Source organism: Sardina pilchardus, chromosome 6 (genome assembly GCF_963854185.1).
Source record: "Sardina pilchardus chromosome 6, fSarPil1.1, whole genome shotgun sequence".
In the NCBI taxonomy this organism is placed as follows: domain Eukaryota; kingdom Metazoa; phylum Chordata; class Actinopteri; order Clupeiformes; family Clupeidae; genus Sardina; species Sardina pilchardus.
This window is the reverse complement of record NC_084999.1, coordinates 34,108,819-34,123,217: the sequence shown is the minus strand read 5'-3', so window position 1 is coordinate 34,123,217 and position 14,399 is coordinate 34,108,819. Positions and strand designations below refer to the sequence as shown.

The 14,399-nt window shown below is 45.0% G+C and overlaps 1 protein-coding gene across 1 annotated transcript in view; it reads right to left on the bottom strand.

Annotated features, from left to right (window-relative positions):
* The window catches only part of LOC134083478 (rap guanine nucleotide exchange factor 5-like), an 8,560-nt gene extending 1,337 nt beyond the window's left edge, over positions 1-7,223 (bottom strand). Inside the window, exons 1-12 of the mRNA XM_062539802.1 lie at positions 7,150-7,223; positions 6,779-6,923; positions 6,443-6,540; positions 5,011-5,041; positions 4,659-4,737; positions 3,676-3,825; positions 3,248-3,345; positions 3,029-3,151; positions 2,239-2,417; positions 1,710-1,800; positions 1,452-1,502; positions 84-171 (exon numbers count right to left, since the gene is read on the bottom strand). Of these exons, the coding sequence (XP_062395786.1) occupies positions 84-171; positions 1,452-1,502; positions 1,710-1,800; positions 2,239-2,417; positions 3,029-3,151; positions 3,248-3,345; positions 3,676-3,825; positions 4,659-4,737; positions 5,011-5,041; positions 6,443-6,540; positions 6,779-6,923; positions 7,150-7,187 (1,171 nt within the window). The 5' untranslated portion in view covers positions 7,188-7,223. The remainder of the gene's footprint in view (positions 1-83; positions 172-1,451; positions 1,503-1,709; positions 1,801-2,238; positions 2,418-3,028; positions 3,152-3,247; positions 3,346-3,675; positions 3,826-4,658; positions 4,738-5,010; positions 5,042-6,442; positions 6,541-6,778; positions 6,924-7,149) is intronic.
* Between the last annotated feature and the right edge of the window lie 7,176 nt (positions 7,224-14,399).

Here is a 14,399-nt window from a genome sequence, read left to right as displayed (position 1 = left end):
TCAGAGTGTTTCTGAGGCCAGGGCCATACAATAGATTGTGAGTAGTCATAATATACAGTACATAAGAGCATGGCTTTGGTGACCTTTAAGCAGCAGAGGCAGGAACGGAAGCTTAGGGGTCTTCATCTTCTTGAAGGTAGTCCTATACGCCTTGTGGTTGAGGGAAGGGTCCTATGACAAAGAAAAAGAGTATTTGGTCTTTTTTGTTTCCATGGCTTTTGTGATTCTGCACATGGAACTAGATTAAATGGGATGAATTCACACACTAACTGGTAAGCCTAAACCAAACATCAAACATGTTATATTTAGCTGTTACATTTGAACAATCTCATTTATTTTTCACAGCTCCCCACAGTGTGCAACAGAAATTGCCATGGGAATGAGGTCATACATAATGGAAGGAATCATGCTTAATTTGACTTTTTGGAAATTGAGTGGTGTGTTCGTTATGTTTTGGTGGAAGATGAATGTAAAGTTTTCAAGCTTCTTTAGGGTTCTGCTGTGTTGCTAAACTGGCTACCCACAGACAGTCTTATATGTTTACTAGTGTGTATAGCTGCCATATGGATGCATATGCTAATGAGTTTTCCCCTGATGGTCATTTGTCTGTTTATCTGCTCGCTTCCAACTCTCTCTGTGTCCCCTCCCCCCCCCTCTGCCCCCCCCCCTTCTCTCTGTCTCCTCCCCCCCTCTGCCCCCCCCCCTCTCTGTCTCTACTCAGCGCAACTCAGGCTGATGGGGCCCCCTGTTGGCCTGAGGATTAACTCAGAGCTTTTCCCTTGCCACCACTGCCTACATACTTTAGACCTATTAGGGTGTTCTCTTCACTTCTTACACAACCTCTGTGGTACACACTCTACCATAACAGCTCACGGTATCACTTCTACTTGTGTATACTGTATCACAGTGTCAGTGGCCTGCTTGGAATGTGAAATCTTGGTGGATTCATACATTCCTTCATTTGAATTCGTCAAGCTCACAGATCAACTTCACCAGAATCAGAGACTCTAAAATCAATTAATTTGTTTTGCATATTGCAAAAATAATAATGGGCTATTTAAAGCACATTAGATATTATTTACACATTTGTGCCTTATGATACTTCAAAATACTTAAATACTCCAATACTGCAGTATGTCTAATTTTAAAGCTAATCTAAATCTAGCGAGAATGTGTTAGGGATGATCATTTTGGATAATGTCTGAACACGTTTTCGAGTGTTTGTCTCTCGAGAGGAAATCTGTGTGACATCACAGACACACAAACATGCTCCGTCATGTCACCCATGTCACCAGCATAAAAGCACCATCTGCCACAGCAATCCCAGGAGGGAGCAAAAGCAGGGCAGCATGGATTCTCTCCTAATGAGCTTCTCCTAGTCATAGGATTCAGCTGCTTCTTCATATGCCCATCTGTCCATACACAGAGAGGGGGCACACACAGTGACTTACTGTCAGGGTCTCCAACTCCGAAAACAGCTTCCGGAATTTCCCTGGAACTTTCTGTTGCCCAGGGAGAGATTTGATAACAAAAGTCACCACACACACATTATGCCATATGGACAGTATGAATATTTGTGTACCCTAAAACCACACACACACACACACACACACACACACACACACACACACACAAACACACAGAAACACACACACATACACACACACACACACACACACACACACACACACACACACAAATGTCCTCACCTCCCATGTCTGACTCAGGCGACTAATAGCAGCTGTATTGAGGCCCATAATGATGGCAAAGAAGGAGTTCATATTCCTCTGAGCGTTACAACTGAGGGGAAAAAATACAGAGAAAGTAATTATGGTCAGAGCCACAAGCAAAGCAATTACAAATTGTGCCATTAGTCATGCCATAAGTACTGGAAATAGACCCACCACATCTAAAGAGCATATCTCTAATATGTATTATAATTACAAAGCCATGCAATGTACATTATTTAACATAGCCTATTACCATGATTGACACATAGCACAAAATAAATCTAAAGAAGGGCATCATTATGTTTGCCAATTTATGTCTGACACAACACCATTATCCTCCATGTCTGAATTACCTTAGAGTGAAATCTCTTGATTTTTAAAACTAGGGCTATACCAATCAAACCTTTTCACATCCAAATATGTTTTTACGATTCATCCAATTAGCTGACCAGTTCATCCAATTAGTGTGTGTGTGTGTGTCCAATTAATACAGTAAGGATTTGCTCACTGAGCTGCAATCTTGATGAACTTCTTCAAAAGCTGCACCCGCTTGCAGAGTGAGGTGCAGAGCAGCACTTGGGTCATCACCCAAAGCTGGACTTCATTGCAGCGCTGCAGCAGCCTCTCCATCGCCCCCGTGTGGCCAACATAGGCATCACGGCTGCAGGTGAAGCAGATCAGCTCTGGCTGTGGGAGACAGATGATGGCAGCACCACAACAGGTACAGTTACAGTATCTGTGACCGTCTTGAAATTGACTATAAACAGCCAGTGCCAGAGATGCACCCTGTGTCCCTGCAAATATAACCCAACTTAACCCCACACCCAATGTCAACGTTACATCAGCTTGGGGCTTCCTCCATTTATAAAGTCATGTGCCTGTTCAATCACTGGTTATAAAACTTCTTCTATAATTGCATAATATATTTTTGTTCTGCCACTGAACAAATAGTCAGCTGAATGAAATGGAACCTAATCAAACCAGTTTGGGGTGCCATACTCATTGCTGCAACAAGAAAAAAAATGTCCTAATGTTAAAGCAATTCTGGTCCATTATCACTAAAAAAAACCCATACAACCGACATACATACAACTGACAACCTCACAACAAGATGCATGTGCTAAATTTGAATTCAGACTCATTTGGTCTCACAAGGCATGTGAGGGATAGCTTTTCACATTAACAAAACCATATTAATACCATGTTAACTGTCCCTGTGTTAACCTCATAGCTGAAGACATTTTGCAAAATCAATGTATACGTTGCGGCTAATAGTTGGGAAATTAGAAGGAACCTACCTCTTGTAGACAATGAAAGAGACTCCAGTCGAAGCTGGTTAGGGTGACAGCCACATCCCAGGCGTTTAGGCCAAGCAAGTGTGAAGTCCTCTGCTGTTGTTGCCCATTATCAGTCAGGGGGATCTACATGACACAGGAGACAAAAGTAAACTACTGCCATACATGTGACACAGGGGACACTGCATTGATGATAATCAGAGTCAGCAGCTGATGTCGCACCATAACTGTAGTCAGGTCTTTCCTGTACACCTGCAGTCTCTCTCCAGGTGAGAGGCAATCAGGGAAAACACTGTCTTCAGGCTGAAACAGCACCTTCTCTGGAGACACAGTGGGGAGGTCATCAGGCAGGAGAGCACTAGCATAAATATAAGCTAACTCCCGAATCGTATGTGTTTTACATGCTCTGCACTCTTCCCATCATATAAGCTTTTATGACAGTTTTAGTGTTCTAACGCAGTGCTGAGTCGATTTCATTGCATTGTGCAAATTAGTGAACAGCTGAACCTAAAAAGAGCTCAAATTGGGGACAAATTGAAAAAGAAATAGTATCCTTTAAATGAGATAAAATCATCATCAGACCAAAAAGATGGCATTTGAAGTCTCAGGTTTAGTCAACGTTGACCTCACCTGACTGTCCACGTCCTTACCTCCAGAGTAGGTCAGAGCAGCTAGCACCATGTCTTCCTGAGGGCAGTCCAGTCGTTCAGCCAACAGTGACAGCAGCTGCTGTGCTCTGACGGAGCTCTGCGCCTTAACACTGATGTAGGAGTCCTCACTCACATACATACGGTACAGCACTGTGGACCAGAGAGGCAGAACAACCCTTAAAGGAACACTTCACCGCTTTTTCATATTAAACTATGTTATTCCCTTAACTAAGATGAGTTGATACATACCTCTCACGTTTCAATGCGTGCACTCACTGGCTCTTGTACGCAGCGCTACTTTGATAGCACTTTGCTAGCCCAGTTCATTCATTAGGATCCAAACAGAGATCAAGTTAAGCGACCAAACACCTCCATGTTTTCCCTATTAAAATACAGTTACACGAGTAATCACACCACCAAGAATGGTGAGACAAAATAAAACGTGGTGCATTTCTAAGCAGGTAAGAGGGATAACTATATCGTGTGGCAGAATAACAATCGGGAGCACTTACACTCGGCGCAGTAATGTCCTCACTCCAAAGTGAAACTGAAAGTGCAAGAGTGAGGATTTTACTGCGCTACGCAATATAATTATCCCTCTTACCTGCTTAAGATGCACCACGTTTTAATTTGTCTCACCATACTTGGTCGTGTGACTACTCGTGTAACTGTATTTTAATAGGGAAAACACGGGGTGTTTGGTCGCTTCTAACTTCATCTCTGTTTGGATCCTAATGAATGAACTGGGCTAGCTAAGTGCTATCAGAGTAGCGCCGCGCGCCAGAGCCAGTGAGTGCACGCGTTGAAACTTGAGAGGTATGTATCAACTCATCTTAGTTCAGGGAATAACGTAGTTTAATATGAAAAAACGGTGAAGTGTTCCTTTAAGTCAGTAATATTTACAGTATATAATTTTGGGGATTTCCTTGCAAATTGTAAGTTACTTATTACTTTACTATTAGGATTAACACACAATGACTTACCCTCCCTCTCCTCTCTTGGCATGGGTCTGAGATGAGGCCAGCTCTCCTTAGCACTGAGTTGTTTGTGTAATACTTTGCTCTAAAAGTCAGGTAATTACCATTACTGTCAGGGACCACACTCACAGACATTTACACTGTTTGAGTGATTTATTACAGCAGGAATGAGTGAATATACTCCACTTTCTAAAGGCAATGCTCCCTTAGATGGTGAAAGTTAGCTCCTCTAAAGCATGTTGGAAAAACATAGACTACCCAAAAGAAATAACTGACCCAAAATAAGAGATGTAATAAGAGAAGTCTTACATAGAGAGAAAATTCACTTTGGTACAACACTAGCGTCCCGAATGCTTACCTTTTGATGAGGTGAAAACTTATCCACAGTGCTAGACAGAGAGAAATAAAAGTTTTTGTGGAGTTTGTTTAGAGTCAAATGTAAACAGTAACATCTATTTTTCACTAGTGACTAAATTTAACCCAATAACAATCTGTGTTTACGCATTGCAACATTGCAATTAGTGAAATGCCACAGTCATATTAAAGCAGAACTATGCAAGATTTTTTGGCTTAATTTGCCTTAACTAATCAGCTTCGGAGACATTGGAATGGTTATTTGACTTATTTCGGGTTGAATGACGTCTGTCATGCTCCCCCCTAGCGCCTCTGAGCAGAAAAAACACGCATGGAAGTTTTGTGACACCGGGTCGGCTTCGTAGCAGAAAGTCTCCAGCCTCGCAATTATGCTCATGAAAAGGCAGACTGACCGAATTGTTCAAGTTTTATAAAAATATACACGCTAAAGCTGTAGGGGAAGCTCTGCATAGAAATCTATAAGCATAAAACGAGTGAAAACGAAAAGCGAAAGTGAGAGCGGCGATGAAATCGCCAATCCTGCATAGTTTCCCTTTAAGATATAACTGCAAGCAGCAATGTAGGGGTCAAGCAGCCTATTGCTGGACATAGTTGGCGTGGACACAATTGTGTTATTATGGACAAGGTTGCAAGCACTCCTCAGTGATAGCAGGTTTACACTCTCTAATCTGAAACCATAGCACCATTAGCCAAGACACGTAATTGGTAACTGTGAGAAGGCACATGATGGCATTGGCCCTGGTGTGTCACAGTGCAAATACTAACATAAAACGCACATCCCGAGCAGAGGGTTTGTAGCATTAGGGGCCGAACCACAAACGCTATGCTCCCTTCCCTACTCTCAGACCTGCCTTGACACCCATGGGTTATAAACTCTCAAATGACCCAGCAATATGGGTTTGGGTTACCACAGCTGTCCAAGGGAGGCCCTCTGGCTAACACTTCATTTAAACACTTCATAAAACTTTATATAAGAGGCTGCCTGCCTGCCGACTCCTCAGGTCTGCCCCTGAGCGTCACACCCATAGCAGCCAGGCGAGTCTGAGTCTGAGTCTGAGTGTTGAGGGGGGGGCTCCCATGAGTGAAAGCGGCTAGATAATGGTGGCTGTCAGGGGGAGTTATGGGGAGTGCCCTCTCTAATGGGAGGGGTCAGGACAACACGCCGCTGCAGTGGGCCAATCGGCCGATCGAGTGGTGCTGCTGGCTCTGTGAGGTCAGAGGGTCCAGCAGCACCAGAGCATCACAGGGCCTACGGCTCATGTCAGATGCACAGTTCACAGCATATTGAGTTTTGGTCATCGCTTCAGGCTCTATTAGTCTGAGACTGGACATTTGAGCACAGACTGACCTTCTCTCAGTCTGTCAAAAATGTTTTTATGAATGAAGTGCATTCAAAGAGACATTCAGCCACTCACTGCCTGCGCTGTATGGAGAGAAGCTTCTGGATGTCTTTCAGGTCCTTCTCCAGAGGAGGAAACTCATAGATGTCATCCAGCACACAACGATACAGACTCTGGAAAAATAGTATGACAGAATTTACATTATAAGACATGTAAGTCCTTAAATAAAATAACAGAATGCAAAACCAGCATTCAAATTACAACATACAAAACTTCTGTGAGTGACTTATTATATCATAGATAAACAAGCGTTATAACAATATGTAAATTGAAGTAGCATTTAAATATCATCTTCTAATGTTCAACTTCCTCTATCTCTGTACAGTCTTCTGAACCTCTGCCTGGTCCCACCTTCATGAACAGGTTGATGTACTCGTTGTCTCGGAGGAAGTTCTTGTAGAGAGCGTTCCACTGGGACACAATCATCAGGATCTTACGTTTCCTGAGCAGGACAGTAGTCATGTCCTCACAAAGTGGACTGCGCTTGGAACAGTAGGTGATCGCCAGGGGAGTTAAGGACAACATTTTACCACTGTGTACAGTGTGTGTGTGTGTGTGTGTGTGTGTGTATCTGTGTGTCTGTGTGTGTGTTTTTGTGTGTGTGTATGTGTGTGTGTGTGTGTGTGTGTGTGTGTGTGTGTGTGTCTGTGTGTGTCTGTGTGTGTGTTTATATGTGTGGGTGAGTGGGGGAATGGGGGAGGGGTTAAAGAACAGAAGGATATTGTCCTAGGAGAGCTTGGCATAAATCATTGGTTGACATGAAGACCAAGTATGTAAGCAGGAAGTCATACAGGAGCGTGTCTGCTGGGAAATAAAACAGAAAGAGATATGGCCAAAGGTGAGTTAGAGCACTGGCGCTCACGGCCCCTTAATGTCCCTGCTAGCACACTCAATTACAGCCAAATACTAAAGGAGTCATAGATCTTTTCCCAGTGATGATTTCAGACCTTGAATACAAGTCATACTCAGATAGACCTACATACATGAGTTCCAAACAGACAGCTATGTTAGTTTTCAGAAAGAAAATGTAAATGTTCTTAAAGGCCCATCGTTCCACAGCTGGTATTCTGAATGACTCTTTCAAAAGCGGTTGGTGTCCCCTCTTACTCACCCTCCATCACCCCCCTCTCTCCAACATTAATCATTCCTCCCATCCCCTCCCTGCTTCAGCTACCTTCTAATGTGTGTAGCATATCACACAGAATACAGCCTCTAATGGGCCTTTTTGTTCTTGGAGGAGGAGGAAGCAGCTCCAGCTCCAGCAAGTCACCTTGAGTGCAAGTATTCAAGGGCAAGTGTTCATGGCTGTGCTCTTGCTCCATAATAGAGGCAATGTATACTGTCCACTGACAAGAGAGCAAAGCATTGTAAGTGAACGTGACAAAAGGATTGTAGAGAGTTTTCAGAGAAAGCCTGGTCTTTTGTTGGAGCAAAGATGAGGAAACACAGCTCTTCTTATTTGTACTATGTAGGAGTGAACAAAATAAATGCGTGCACACTATTGTCAAAGGGATAAAACACAATAAAGCCTTAAGGGTTATTTCCATGTATGTATGTATCTATGTACAGTATGTGTGTATATGAATGTAAAGAAGGACTTTGAAGAAAAGGGAATACACACAATACATTCATACAATCTAAGTTTAATACAAACGTTTCAGTCATTCAATACTGTACGTAAAACATGAGTCACAACTACAGTGCATACAATACTGTTGTTATTTGATGGGTTTAAAGCTGCCAGCCAGCTCCTCATGGAGGACCTACAATTAGAGCCAATAGCCAATAGAGCCAATTGTCTTCAAGCTTGCCGGCAACCCATTTCATAAGCTGAATATAAAAATGAGCTCTTTCCCATGCAACATATACTGTACTGTGCATCTGTGTAACAGAGTAATCAGTGGTGAGTCCCCTCATGGAATAGAGAACTAATTGCATAGAGACATTTGGGTAGCACATTTCAACAGTCCAATTCAACATTACTCTCTACTGTCCGCCACTTACGGCTACTAAAATGAACAGGGTGAAGGTGCATGCAAGGCCGAAGCTTAAGAATCAGCCTCACACATTTCTTCTTATTTTCATCTTATTTTATTCTTACTTCTCAAGGATGTTTGAAGTGACAAAGTTGTTGCGGATTGGAGATTGGAGAATCTAAATGTAGGCAACACCCTGTTGCTACAAATATAGACTTAACAGCTGCCCATAGGCTAATGTCTTCTCTGTCTGTAAAGGGGACCAGTCCACCATTAATTGCCATTATAGTGTATTGTAAACACACTGCCACTTAGTCCTCACTCTGCTTTGCCAATCATCAACCACTTTACTGCTAGCCACTAGAGAGGAGCCTAGTCAGGACCTCCTGTTTACTGACCCTTAAAAGCAATAGCCTTTAAGTCAATCTCACAGAGCGACATCATCATCCCTCAGCTAATGACTTGTGCCTTCTGCACCGACCATCCCGGAGTTTTAATTTGCTCCTCTGCTGCTTAAAGGGCCAAATCGTCACGACTCCACGCCTGGCTCCAGCCTTTAATCTATTCTTAAACGATCTGAGTGGCAGGCAGCTGATTCGCTGATGAGGATGCACCCTGTTCACAGCTCACTCTCATTTCCCTCAATCTCCCGCCGCTCAATAGAATTACCTCACATGCAGGACTCAGAGCTGAGCCGCTATTAGCTTAGCTGTCCCCCTAATGTGTTTACAGGACGGAAGGGTAGTGTTTTGTCCTTGAAAAGAAAACCTTATTGTTTGTATTTCTTAAGCTTTAAATCTGCAGTGGAACCTTAGGGAAAAAATGATAATGAAAACAGCTAATATCTTTAACATTAGTCCAAATTAATTTGTGCACATTGGTCAATTTTAACAAATGTGGTGTATTTGAGGGAGAGGGGAGGGGAGAGAGAGAGAGAGAGAGAGAGAGAGAGAGAGAGAGAGAGAGAGAGAGAGAGAGAGAGAGAGAGAGAGAAGAGAGAGCGAGAGAAAGAGAGAGGCTGAAGGTGCGCATGCAGTTGTAAATACTCCTTTTTAATTTCACACTGGCTAGCCTGAGCTTTGAGAGCGTTGTGCTCCACAGAGTTCCTCACATCATTATGTTAATCTGAAGAACACAGCTGCAAATTCTGCTTTCTCTCTCTCCCTTTATCTCTCTCCCTCTCTCTCTCTCTCTCTCTCACACACACACACACACACACACACACACACACACACACACATACTGTACACATACACATACACACACACAAAGAAACTACAGAGATCGACAAAGTAATGCAAACAAAGACCCCTACACTTCATTCAAATGCACTTCATGCATTCAAATCACTAATCTAATACGATGGTCTCTCTCTCTCTCTCAGTCTCTCGCTCTCTCTGTGGTTTGTGTGTGTGTGTGTGCACTGTGTGCGCATGACATGTGTGCTTGTGTGTTTGTGTGTGTGTGTGTGTGTGTGTGTGTGTGTGTGTGTGTGTGTGTGTGTGTGTGTGTGTGCGCGTCTGTGTGTAACTGTGTATCTCCTGATGGTTGAGAGACAGGATGAATATTTCATAATGGAGATCTGGAGTCTCGCTGCAGTAACTAGTTGAAGTTTCCAGCTGCTCCCAAATATCCTCCACCACTCAAGACTGGAACAGTGCGTTCCTTCTGTGTAATGTTTTTCTCCCTCTTCCTTAATTACGTACAGCACGCTAAATGTTTGCACTTCATGCTGCTAAGTCCAATTACCAGACACATGCAACATAGCCAAAGTGAAAATGTGGTAGTCATTTTGGATCACTCCCCAAATCTTATTTTACAGAGGTGATTAACATTACATTTCCATGTATGCTTATCTCGTATGCTTATCTGTACATTCAATTATATGCATCAACTTTGTAGGTGACTCTCCAAGTCACGACTTTCTAATAAAAGACATGCAACGAATTAAGGGTATTCTGCCTGAGACAGTAATATTAGGAGCATCAGCCTGATATCACCATACTAAGCTCAATCTTTTAAGATTGAACATTAGTCTGGAGAGTCTGCACTTTATTTCTACTGCACAAGAGGGGTAATCAATGGGTATAGTTGAAATGACTCGTACGCATCTGGATAGTCCTTCAACCAATCAGACCAACGACTTTTGGATAAGCTAGTTTGTGACGACCCAAAGATTGTGGAAAGGAAGCAGGGGAGATAAAAGTGCAGCATGATGTATATGTATTGTATCGATCTATTATCTTACTTGGAGCAGCCACATGACTTGAGGATCACATGCTCCAAGAGGTATCCATGTATTGTTGCATTTCTGCATGTATGAGGAGTTTTGGAAAAGACCATTGTAAGTGAGAAGGACTCATGTGATTTGTACTACTACGATGTATAAGATAGGGCCTTGCCCTAGAGCAGTGGTACCCAACATGGTGTCCGGGGACCCCAATAGGGACCGCCAGAGATTGCAGGGGGTCCGCACAATGTTGCCTGGCCTGAGTTTCTGAGATGACCAAAAATATATTTGCGCACAATGTATAAAATCCAAAGGATTGGTAATTCATCCCCGGACCCCAGATGCTGAATAAAACAATGTCTTGTGTGTGTATGCGGGTAAGAGTTTGGGTAGTGGGCTCTGGCCTGTCTTAGACACAGGTGAGGGGGCCTTCAAGGAAAACAGGTTGGAAAACACTGCCCTAGAGAACTATGGTAGTGTTGCTGGAACATGCTGTTGCTGGTTACCTGCCTCCAGCGTCTTAATAAACCTGCAGTGTTTTCTCACACCTGAGTGTGCCTGGACATTTTTCACCACAGATATTATCTAGTATGGCTTCAGCAATGCTGATCATGATCAAGAAACATGGATGCATGTACATGTACATGTATGCACATGCATGCATAAAGATAGAGATGTTTACTAACCTCCATATATGATATCAGAATGCACTGTCAGCTGTTGTGACATCATAAAAGGATGGGTGGAGAGCTACTTTAGCACTTGCACCAGAGATAATGAGTTCATATACTCTTCACTTCCAACTATGCACACCTAAACACACAAGTCATTGATCCACTCAGTGAACAGAGTCATCAATCACACTTGTCCTAGTCAAGTCAAGGTTTTACTGAATTCTGTCCTTGTAAGCATTACTTGCATTGTAAGCATTACTTGCCCAAACTCCTATATAATCATGCCTCTCATAATGTGTAATGTGTGTGTATCTTTTGTGTTGTGCAGAGCAGAGCAGAGTAGAGGAGATAATAATGGACTGGGAAAGAAAGAAGCCCTGCGGCTAGTGTAGAGTGGCTCCCAGCACTCTGAAGTGCTGAAGAGCAGACTGACCGGTCTGGGAGGCCACCACACAGCTGCACTCAAGCCCTCCAGCACAGCGTCCACTGGATCGTGTCCAGAGGAGTCTCATGCCATCTCATGTGTGCTGCACAGATCCATCAGATACAGAGGCTCTCCAGGGGTAACACCAATCAATACCGCTCTCAAAGCCCTTTACTCACAAGAAGTGAGAGCGCATGCATATGATACAAACGGAATACTACACATACACACACACACAGAGAGAGAGAGAGAGTGAGAGAAAGAGAGAGAATCCACATCCCAGAGGAACCTTTCCTGTGAAATTATCTGGTGAGGTTCGCCCTCTCCTCTGTATTTTCATGAGATCTGTTTCTTCTCTGCTCTGTTTTCATCTGGCCTCATCCCCTGCAGATACCCTCGCTGCTCATCCCCTCCCTCGTGCAGCCTCCCTGCTGTCAACAAGGCCGGCTATATAAAACAGTTGCAGTTCTAGAGCTCTCATACATTTCACCTCATTCAGACATTTCATGGTCTAGGCGAGGAGATGTTTGTTTGGGAGCAAAGTGCAGACCCCATTAAAGCCTTCACTCTCCAGGGAATCTGAGGCTGTAGGGCCCAATCAGTCAGGAGCTGAATGTGTTGTGTGACTGAAGCGTAGAGGAGCAGAGATCACCGCTCATGCTGCTTTTAAAGGATTAGGAGATTATTCGTATTAAACCCTAGTATACCTGCTAGTCCCACATTTGCTCACTTTCCACAAAGATGCTTACAGAATCACTATAATAATCACACACGCATACACATACACATGCATGCACACACACACACACACACATACACATACACATACACACACACACACACACACACACACACACACACACACACACACACACCACCACTCTGTTGGTGTGCTAACAGAGATACAGTAAGCAATACCATTAGTGAATCCCTCTCCATCTCCACAAATGCACTGACATCATCACAATGTTCAGAAAGTGTGTGTAGGCTGGCGGAGGTGCTGGTTAAAGGGCTACTGTTCTCCTGTGAGCAGAGCCATCCCTGCAGAGGCATCTGCTGGACTGTATTCTACACCAGCAGCACATTCAGCACAAGTGTACTCATTTGGCAAAAGGGAGAAACAGGAGCAGAGGTGGAGGGAGGGTTTCCCCCACAGACAGCCTGCTGTAATTAAAACCATCTATCTGAGCATAAGCCCATCTGCAGATAGGCCTGCACATATAGCAGGCTTGTGAGAGTAGAGGAGGTAGCAAATGTGAAGGCCATAATGCCCCCTTGCAGTCCTGCAAGAGATGATTCCAACTCTACACAACTGCAAGTTTAAATGGTACCAGAGCTCTGCCTAAACTTCTTCAGTGCCCTTAAAACATCCCATCAAAGACTCACTCAATAGCACCTGTCTCCTCACGGGAGATAACTACACCTGGCCGGGCTGTCTCTTTGCTTTAAATAACACTCAGCAACACCTCATATTATGGATCATCAAAGGACAACATTGCAGACATGCCTTAGCCAACCATGAAAGGGGACGTTGTGCGTAACATAAGGGGAGTCATGCCAGGATCACAGATGTGTGAGTGTGTGTGAGTGTGTGAGCTGAAGAAAGAGTGACTGCTCACCTGAGTCACGTGCTTCCTCCTCCAGCTTCAGGTGGTTGAGCAGGTGCTCCAGCACCCTGTACGGTGTTGCGGCGCCCCACGCAGAGCCGCACCTGCGCGACACCGAACAGTCGCCGAAGTCATCTTCCAGGGAGGAGAGGGAACGGCTGTAGCTTCCGCTGCACTCCTCGTCCTCCTCCTCCTCCTCTTCCTCGCGCTCGTTCTCCGTGTCCCCCTCCTCCTCGTCGATGTACCTGAAGTAGGGCACGTCAAAGGTGGGGACCCGGGCGGGCTGTGCTGCGCTGCTGCTGCTGCTGCTGCTGGGGGTGCTGTCGTCGCTGGCCTCCTCTTCCTCGTCCTCCTCGTCCTCCTCCTGCTCCACCAGCAGCGCCGGGGTCAGGGGAGCGTCCCGCCGGAGCTCCAGTGCTGGCTGCCCGCGCCGCTGCTGCTGCTGCTGCTGCTCATGCCCCCGTTGGCTGCCCATGGCCACCTCACTCCGCAGCCGCGTCCACTTAGCGCATCACCGCGGGGGGCCGGGGGGGACAGAGGAGCCTCCTGGAGCTGGAGCCCAGCGCTGAGTAGGGAACCCCCTCTTCTCTTCTCCTCTCCTCTCCTCTCCTCTCCTCTCTGCTCCTCTCCTCTCTTCTCCTCTCCTCTCCTCTCCTCTCCTCTCCTCTTCTCTCCTCTCACTCACTCACTCACTCACTCGCTGCCTGCCACAGCTGCCCTCTCTCTCTCTCTCTCTCTCTCTCTCTCTCTCTCCCAGAGCTCACAGCTGCACAGCTCTGTGCTGTGCTAGTGTGTGAGGTGTGGAGCGGATAAAGGCTGATCCTGACGCAGATGACAACAGGAAGAGAGGAGCGTGAATGAGCGAGGCAAAGCACATCGACTGCACTTGAGACAGAGAACAACAGCGAGAATGATGGAAGTGTGTGTGCGTGTGTGTCCGTAAAAGGCTTACCTCCAGTCCCTCTCCTCCCGCCTCCTTTCCCTTGTCATTGCAGAGGGGTCTACCCTCTCTGACGCAGCACACACGTGCTGTTCCTGAAGACACACACACACACACACAC